The 9,998-nt window shown below is 41.4% G+C and overlaps 2 protein-coding genes across 6 annotated transcripts in view; both read right to left on the reverse strand.

Annotated features, from left to right (window-relative positions):
- The window catches only part of xpo7 (exportin 7), a 45,079-nt gene that overhangs the window by 34,649 nt on the left and 432 nt on the right, over window positions 1-9,998 (reverse strand). For all 5 annotated transcript variants that reach the window (XM_080419828.1, XM_080419827.1, XM_080419826.1 and 2 more), the window contains exon 2: window positions 154-300. In XM_080419828.1, the coding sequence (XP_080275954.1) occupies window positions 154-300 (147 nt within the window). The remainder of the gene's footprint in view (window positions 1-153; window positions 301-9,998) is intronic.
- The window catches only part of cetn3 (centrin 3), a 180,732-nt gene that overhangs the window by 13,917 nt on the left and 156,817 nt on the right, over window positions 1-9,998 (reverse strand). The window lies entirely within an intron of this gene.

The following is a 9,998-nucleotide window of genomic DNA, read 5'->3' on the forward strand; positions in this document are numbered from 1 at the left end:
AAAACAGGTGAAATATTATGCAAATTAAACAAAGAAATGATGTTGTAATACATGATATATTGTGTGTAATACATGATATATTGTGCAGTTCTAAGTGAAGCCACAGTAGCCAAGTAGGTGACAGTGATGGAATAAATTCTATCAGTAACTCACACTGCCTCTCTCCAGTAGTAGCTGACATTTGCTCAGACAATCAGGGCTGTTGGTAAACTCCACCAAAGCTTTCTCCGCCTGGAGTCGGACAGCTGAGTCGGTAGTCTCGTATAGCTGCTTACATAGGATCTCCAGCTGGGCAAGGCCCTGGAAAGACACAGACACAGTCAGACACGTATTGTATACTTACAGACACAATGCAAGAGAAGAAAGCCATACATGCCACCCTGGGTACTACCAGGGCAGTAGACACATCTAGTGAGATAAGCCCTTTCTACATCTAGCGAGAAAAAAACAATAACCATGTAACAATTATTGTGACCAAAATAATTGCGATTTAGGATATTTCCGCGATAATCAAAATGGTACTTTTGTTAACCTTTGTTTGTTAACTTTTGTTGAACCCCAGCATCCATATTCTGGGGGGAACATTTGCCCAGAATACAGACAGTAAAGAAAAGACTGTATCAAGTACGTTCTTTACAGGTCCGTTTTTTCCAATTATAGAGGGTTTAAGTGATACCGGATATGCAGCTCGGCAAAGGCGAATTGATCCCAGTGCATGACGCATGCATTAAAATCTCTGCGATACGCTTATAGTGAGCGTTTTTTTTTTATCACGATAAACAATAACGATTATCGTCGCATACCATGTCCTGCAGAACAATTTCCTGCATTCCAATAATCATGGGGGGAGGGAGAGAGAGAGCGAGAGAGAGACATGACATCTGTGTCATAAATGAATGTACAGGTGTGGTGAGGTGTGCTGCACAGAAGCTCTTAAACATAAGCAGCAAACTGGATGGTGGGTTCTGTGAGAAACATTTGAACATTTCTGAATAATGTCACCTATAGCCTATAGCGGCACGCCCTAAATAGCAACACTGGGTTGAGCAGTTAGTAATCGATTGTTCTACATGATGTCAGACAAAGATTAGATTTATCAAAATAAGGCGGTGAGGTGAACAGTTTGAAAGCAGGCGAGGTGTTTGCAATCAGCGGGACTTATTTTGTAGACACTGCCTTACTACAACTCCACGCACGCTCTGATAACACTTATCAGACGGTGTGGTAGATCTGTCGGACCACAACGCAAACAGGTTCCCAGGACTTATTTTTGCCTTAATACCACGTACCATGTGCTGTTTACATTTCTGACCAATAAAGTATTCAATCAATAAATAAAAAAAGATCAAGCTGGACATGGTGGGACTAGCTTTATGATGAGAGATCTCAGTGACAAGAGCTCCTGTCACAACAAAGTGGACAGCAGCACTTCTCAAGCACACAATTATTACACCCAACATGTCATGAATAAATACTTTGGTATCCTTCATCTTAAAACCTCCCGGTCACAAACGCTTTTATGGGGAGAGACTGTTTTCATTGACGGACCAATCGAAAGGAAGAGATTTACACCCAGGCAGCCTATTAAAAGAGACGGTACCCGTTGCAACAAGAAATACAACGTTCAAGCACTGAATCAAAAAGGAGCAAAGTTCATTCACAAGCTTGTTTTAAAAGCATCGGTTCAAAATGCAACTGAAACATCTTTGCCATACAACCATCATGGAGAAAACAGAAACAACTCGCTGCACACAACGGTTTGATTTCCTATGAAACAATCAGCATTTTCAACAAGAGCTCCACCCCACCCACCATGTACAGTCTTTACACACATTCCAACATACAGCTGAAGAGGGAGTTCTTGGTGATCGATTGGTTCATCCTATCCAACCAATCACTATCACAACAAGCCAGTCACATAATTCGATAAGTCATCCATATTGGTGTAAGGCTGAACACCAGAGACTTAATTTCCCATTTCAGTTAGACTGTGGTATTTTCAACAGCCTAACATTAAGGCTCAATTTACGTTTCACTTCACTATTTCTGGGAATGTTTTCAAAACGGCTTCAACAGAAAATAAATTATATCAGCTAATGTTACCACTGCCACTGTTATCTGCTTAATTCCGTCATCACATTCAAAGGATGCTGATGATGAACCTGGTTGAAATTCCAAACAGCGGTGCCCTAAAATGTTAAGAGGAACGTACTTTTGATAAAAAGGCTCCCGGTTCGATTCCCCAGACCGGCAGGAAGGGAAAAAAAAAACATGGGTGAGGAATTTAATGACCAACACTCACCCCTCCCTCAACTCAACACTGTTGAAGTGTCCTTGAGCAAGGCACTGAACCCCCAACTGCTTCTCAGTGGCCAACTGTGTAAAGGCTGTGTTTGTACTGGTAAGCTTCTAGGTGTGTGTGTGTCTGTGTGTGTGTGTGTGTGTGTGTGTGTGTGTGTGTGTGTGTGTGTGTGTGTGTGTGTGTGTGTGTGTGTGTGTGTGTGTGTGTGTGTGTGTGTGTGTGTGTGTGTGTGCGCGCACACGCGTGCGTGCGTGCGTAGCAGGACATTGCTGAAAAAGAGCATTTGGGCTCCCCTGGATAAAAAAAACAACAATAATACATTCAACACTAAGCTCACAACGTGCTACAATGAACACTAAGCTCACAACGTGCTACAATGAATTATCCATGTTGTGAGCTTGCAGATCTGCTATTTTGAACATTTCTTAAAAATGTCACCTAAAGGCTATAATGGCACGTCCTGAATAGCAAACCTGGGTTGAGCAGTATTCGTAATCGATTGTTCTACAATCTACATGATGTCAGACAAAGATTTGATTCATCAAAATAAGGTGGCGAGGTGAACGGTTTGAAAGCAGACGAGGTGTTTGAAATCAGCAGGACACTACCTTCAAAGAATGTGTCAAAGAATTATTTTCAAAATACTGCTGTTGGTCTATAAAGCTTTGAATGGTTTAGGTGCCAAAATACATTTCTGATCTTGTACGATATCATGAACCATCCAGATCTCTCGGGTCATTTGGGAAAGGTCTGCTTTCTGTTCCTAAAACCAAAAATAAACGTGGGGAAGCAGCACATATCTGGAACAAACTCCCAAAAAACTGCAGGCCTGCTGCCACTCTTATTTCTTTTGAAACACAACTAAAGACCTTTCAGTTTGCCGCTTTTCTTTCTCTTCTGCAGTGTATCTGTATGTATGTATTCTTTCACTTCTTTTGTTTTATGCGTTTCCTTTGCTTGATGTTCTGTGTAAAGCACATTGAATTGCCTTGTTGTTGAAATGTGCTATACAAATAAAACCGCCATGCCTACCTAGTTACTACAACTCCACACACGTTCTGATAACCCTTATCCGACGGTGTGGTAGATCTGTAGGCAGTTACTGTCTCCTAACTGTCATTTGGAGTCCAGATGTTTGAACTGCTACAGCTGGCTGCAGACTAAAGGATCATCAGGCAGATTTGGGGTCAGATTGACCATTCCCGGAAAATAAAAACATTTCCAGCTTACTTTGGGATTTAACTCAATATGACTCATCTCATACAGTGAAATTTTGTTATTGTGATTAACCATTCAAAAACACAGCTTGTAGTGACAGCACCCTCGAGCGTCATGGATGTATTAATGCTGGAGAGGCTGGTTGGCAAAATGCTAGAATAATAAAGATACAAAAGATTTGTCAACGATGTCAGCGTCATGCGGAAGTGTTTCAGACTCAGGGCAAGGGGCCCTTAACCACTTAATCCCCGGCCCCATGCTTTGTCCAGCGTTGAAGACCATCAGCAGCACGCCCTGCTCTGGTTGAGCTGACCACGTGAAACATTGCGCAGCAGCCAAGTAGCCACGCCTACTAATAATCAGATATACATTTTACAATAAATTGTGTATTTCCCACCCCCCCAAAAAAGTCAACGATTATTCAACACGATGTATTCATTTGACAGCACCAATATAAAAAATGACATGCTTGAAAAAGATTCCCTTATCTTTTCTTCAATCCCACCCATATTCGGAGGCAGGCAGGAGAAGTGCCGAGTCATACATAGCCACAGTGAGACCGGAGATGCTACTGATAAAACTGCTGAGATGATAAAGGGGGGACATCAAGTCTGGGAGTGGGAGAATAGTGTCTTGGATTGAGAGAGTATATGGGTGGGTGGAGGGGGAAGGCTCTTGCTGGGTTACATTTGATAATGGATAATAAGATGGGAAAGTTTGCGATTTAAACTCAAGGCTTACTAAGGCTAAAGACAGGTGCGAGAAGCCAGCATTAAATTGATGATGACGGTCCGAGGACCGAAACGTCCACTCTGTCACTTTTTGTACTTCTGTAATTCACTCACTTTTTGCACTTCTGTAATTCAAAGTTTCTAGATTTTTGCATCCAAAGAGCCTCAACGTTTGTTTGTCAGTGTGAGAGTCCTTTCTGTTGTTTATGGACTTTGATAATGGTAAGCAAACTAAGCATGCATCTTGGGTATTTTTTGTGAGAGCATGGCCATGTAGGGAATGATGGACAATGTGTGTAAAACATGTAAAGATAACCCAAGACTGTCAAAAGCACAACTCTGCAAGGTACAGATAAGAGTTGCCAAACCCAACCAGCATCATCATCTCCATTACATTTTGTTACACCTTCCAACTCCTGCTTAAACTCACTCAACCCCCCCAGACAAATTTACACCTACTTTTAAAATCCACTAAGTTGCATAACACAGAGTGGAAACCCCTTCACAAGTCAATTCTCATTTAGCCACAAACAATTAACAGTGACACTTGACTTAACGATCCATCGCTTCAGATCCTCCCCAGGAGGCACTTCGAGTTTCATAACAGTGATTTGGATATCTTGAGCCGAGTCTAATAACTGGACCACCTGAGTCATGTGCTATTATTTTCAACTTATCAACTGTCAAAACCCCACGTCAAAAGGCTTTACTTTCCATGGCAATTTCTATGTCTGTGAAATTACAAATGACTGGGGGTATACTGTTACGCTTTTAATCGAGCCAATCAATTCATCTATAAAAATAAATTCAAAATAGTCAAAAATAAATTAAATAGCAGAGCTTGTAGATCTGCTATTTTCACTATTTTTGATAAAAACATATATATAAAAAACAAAAACAACTGTTTCTCAATTATTTGATCAATCAATAGAACAATCGCTAAGAAACTAATCAATAGCTGCAGCCCTAGTCCCCAGATAACTAGAATAGGGTTTTTGTCAAGTCACCTTTGTGAAGATTACTCAAACAAACAAACACAAACTACAGTTAGAAAGGTCCATGCATTGCAGTCATTTGATCATCCTACCAGCATTTATGTGTCAAACTGGTACTCATTAGTGTACTGCCTTTTGTGACCTGCATCCTGACTCTGATTCAGATTAATATTCTATTGATGAAGGAGACATAGAAGCATACAAACATCAACCGTTACTGCTTGGTTGTGTACATGTGCTTGACACCTGAGTGACCTGACATACAGTATTTATGCAGTTTGCCAAGTCAAATGTCGTTTTTAGCTTCATCCCGGTGTCACATTGAATGTGAATCGGAGTGAGCAGGTGCAACACGTGACCCATTTTAACAAGACACCATGAGTTAATAGTGTTTCCCCATTCATTAACTAGACCTTTAACCACTTGAACCCTAGCCTCCATATTCTGTGGAACATTAGCCAAAAATAGCAGATCTACATTATACACAACACTGATGATGGTCAATGAAGCTATCTATGACATCTATGAAAAGGTTTCATCTGCAGCACAATTTTATACAATATATAGTGGGGGTCCCAGCTTCACCTCTCTCTCAGCTAGGGGGTCCTGGGCCTGAACTAGACTGTGGCGCTGGTCCGCCATAGCCTAATTTGTCCTGCCAGTTTCATAATGAATATTTCACCATTTTAATATTAAACATTTTAGGGGCAAATTTTTTTTGCACAAATCTTTGAATATATATATATATTTTTAAGCAAATATTTTTTTAATTCAAATCTTTGCTTCTGGAGGTCCCTGGCAAAAAAATATTTTTCAGATGGGGGTCCGAAGCCAAATGCATCATTTTGGGGGTCCTTGACATGAAAAAGTTTGAGAACCACTGCATTATGCTAGCATATACTGTACATACATAGCATAGACATTAGTGCTGTGGTTAATCAAGTATAGTGGACTGGAGGCTGATTTAGCAGAACTCATGACTTATGTACACAACTACACATCAGAAGAGATTAAAGCCTGGTTTACACTTGTTGTACGACGGTGTCGTGTGCCGAAAACAGCCGATCTACAAGCTCACAACGAGACGCATTGAGAGCGTGTGCTCATTTTCAGCGAGTGACACCAACAGTACAGTGGAGTTTAAATCATTATCCTACAGTGCAGTGACATTACCCAAGCAGCAAGAATACCTTATCTTTTCTATACTTCACTTCCTCGTCCGCATATGTCGGCAGTCATGTGCAGATCTGACAAAAGAAATACTTCATTCTTAGCTGCATTATCCGCAGCATACACATACCTGCCGGATCTACCCATGTCTTAACACCTTATGCCTCATGTACATACTGTATATGCTTGTCTTATGCTATGTGTATATACATGTAGATATATCTAGATTTTTTTTGTGTTCTCTTTGACATCCATATTTAAAGTTCGATTGTTTTTCCTCCCTGCTCTCCCTCCTCCTTTTCCCTTCTTCCCCCTGTCTGGAAAACTAAGCGGAGCTTTCGCAAAAACGAAAGTCAACCACTTCTTTACACCTGCAAACCAGTGATGTGACAATAAAGTTGATTCCTGGTTAATTATATTCAAGCCTAGCCCAGCATCCCACTAGTGTGACAGGTGCGTTCTCTCTCTTTTTCCTCTCGTACTCCGCGTCAAAAGTTCCGGTGACTTTATTTTAACACCTGCTTTTTAGTCAGCATTGGGCCGGTTACCGTGGTTTTAAACACGTTTTGACCACAAACCATCCTAACCCTGAAACACTTTGAACGCGCAAGCTGTGAACTTCAGGTGTGCGGCGGAGGCTCTGGAGCAGACGGATCTGTGTGCCTGTGAACAAACTATGGGACATCGGGCTGACCAAAACGCTATGTTGTGGCAGGAATCAACAAGGTGATTTGTCAAAAAATCATTGACAAAACACCAGTATCACCATGGGAAAATAATTTTGGTGTAAAAATTAGGGTGAAAAAGTAAACATTGTTTTTCTATAGTACAGCACACCTAAAATGTGCTCCTCTCTCGCACCGCATGCACGTTTTTTGTTTTGTTTTTAGACACACTAAAATATTTTCTCCTGTAATTCATTATTTGATCACCAGTTTACTGGCGATATGCTGGGAAATGTAGATATTCCCCATTTTCTGACATTTACGGTAACATATACTGTAGATTAATTTATGATGTTACAGTAACCATTCCAATTGCAGCCTCACAGATGGAATTTTCAACGGTGCAGATGTTTCACAGAATGAGAAAGAATGTCTCCTCAATAGCATATCCTAAACAAGAAAGGAGTAATACTATGAGTAATACTTAAAAGCAACATAGTATGCTTAGTTCATTCTGCATCTAGGGGGTATGCCAAATTGTTGTATCAATTTAAATTGGTAAAACTCTTGCACCACCTACAGATCGACAGGTGCATCAGAGAGGACCAAAGGCCGACCAAGATAGAAGGAAAGACTCCCCGCACACGGTCTGTAGCCATGCAACATTTTAAGAAAGTAATGGTAATAGTCACAGCGACCTTCATCAGGTCATCTTAGAAGACAAGAGGGAGACCATCTTAAATAGGCTGTCCAATCTATGATGATTAAGTGAAGTATCAAGCATAGTAGTCTCATAATGGCAACAATATAAATAGGCAGCACTGATATCACATGCAGAATGCACTGTTTACATACAGTAGTAGTTCAGGAGAAACTGCCATCAATCAATTTGCTACAGTAGCACTTCTTTCTCCTCTTGTGACTGACAAAGCCACCTAGTGACATCATCTGCAGCCACCAACTCTAAATGCATTAGCTTATATTTTTACACTTTGGAGCTGTTAAAACCTTTGTGATAAATGCAACTTTATTACATAGATTGCCAACATGAATGTTAGTGCACCTGGTCCACCATGATATGCAATCTGACAATATGTCACAATGGCTATTTTCAACACATTTCCAGAGCTTCCGATGTCTGAGAGTGTACACATGGAAACACATGGAACCAAATGTACCCTTACGGGTCTACATATACGACATATGTGCCATGGATTACCCCCTACCATCCTCTTAGCTGTGGTGGTTGTGGCAGTGCCACAAAATGAGAAAACATTTTTGTTCCATTTAGACTGATGATCGCAGGGAACCGCTCATAAGATGACATTAAAGTAGTACATTATAAAATATTATAAACAAGAGTGAAGACTTAAGACCTCATCTGTGACTAAAACGTATGAGCAACATTCTAACACAAGCCAGCCCAGCTCTGCAACAAGACATAATAGGGCTAAGAATAGCCCACCAAGTGACTGCAAATAATGTTAACTTTCCAAGTGTTTATGTTCTGGTCGGCCACATAATATGAATTTCAGAGAATATCGTGACATGTGCTCATACAGCCAGTAATAGTCCCTCAGCCATGAATGAAAGTGGCATTGGATTTAGAGAGGATGATAATAAGCCTTTAAATCCAATGATCATCTATCTGCTTATTGGCCTATATCATTTTAAGTCAACCAGGGACAGGCATTTCCACATCATATTCATAACAAATACAGACATGACAGACCGGTGTCCCTAAGCATTGCATGAGCATGTTCGGATAAAAAAGGACATCCACAATGGAAACCAGCAAGCCCTCTGGCTTTTGTTTTAGTGTGTTATAACTTATAACCTTTTAACAGATATGTATATGTAATGTATATTGTATGCATTTTTGTCAATAAAAACATCAACATAATTACAAATGCACTTTGTTTATCTTGTGGCACCTGGCTTGTCATCAAAAGCCACCAGCTCACATTACAATAGCAACATTTAGCCAAAACATGTGTCCAGGAAAAGGGGGAGAGAAAAAACCTGGAAGCACATTACACTACAGTACAACAGTACAGGCTCCCATGTTGCCAGCAGCAACCATGGAGACACAGAGAGACACACACACCACATGTGAACATTACCAGAAGCCACACAACATACAAGCGTCCGAATGTTCAATATTAAACACTTAAATAGACCGGCTCTGAAACATAAAGAGAGTGGCACTCGAAACCAAAACACAAAGAGCCACCATAACCAGGATGGTTTTGTTGTTGCGCGGGAGAACTTTCCGTCATCAGCGCGAGCCACTGAGCCAACGGCTAACGTTCATAGCGCGTGGTGGTGGTATGGTAACGGTCGGGTGGGGGACGTTACTTATGATTTTAAACTATATAGTCGCGTGGCCCAAAAATAGCCAATCTACAAGCCTAACGACGCGTCCCAAGGACCCGTCGTTAGGCTTGTAGATCGGCTATTTTCGGGGTGCGCGAGCGGGCGAGCTAAGCTTGGACTGGACGTCTCGTGCCATCACGGTGGCTCGCGCAACTGGTAGAGAGCCAAACTTCCCTCCTCGCAGCACAATGAATGCGCATCAAACAAACAACCCAACATTAGGGATCTTTCCCCCCCCCCCCACCCACCCTTTTTATACTTTTTTCCCCGTTAAATGCGTAAAAACGGCGCAAAACATCATCGCAACCACCACTTACAGCGGGGCTACGATGTGACATGTTTTCTCCTCATCCTTAGCGACGTCCAAGAAAGGCCAGCCCATTTACAGAATCTATCCGGGATGGTTTTTATATTGTTTACTTGGATAACTATTCGGACATAATTATGGCCATTGTTGTGTCGCCCCCCCACCCCCCACCCTGTTCACGCCGTCAACGTCGCCGAAATAAAACATTGCGGCGTCGCACGGGCGAATAAGGTG

The sequence above is a fragment of the Gymnoscopelus braueri genome (genome assembly GCF_963280865.1).
Source record: "Gymnoscopelus braueri genome assembly, chromosome: 22".
Taxonomy (NCBI): domain Eukaryota; kingdom Metazoa; phylum Chordata; class Actinopteri; order Myctophiformes; family Myctophidae; genus Gymnoscopelus; species Gymnoscopelus braueri.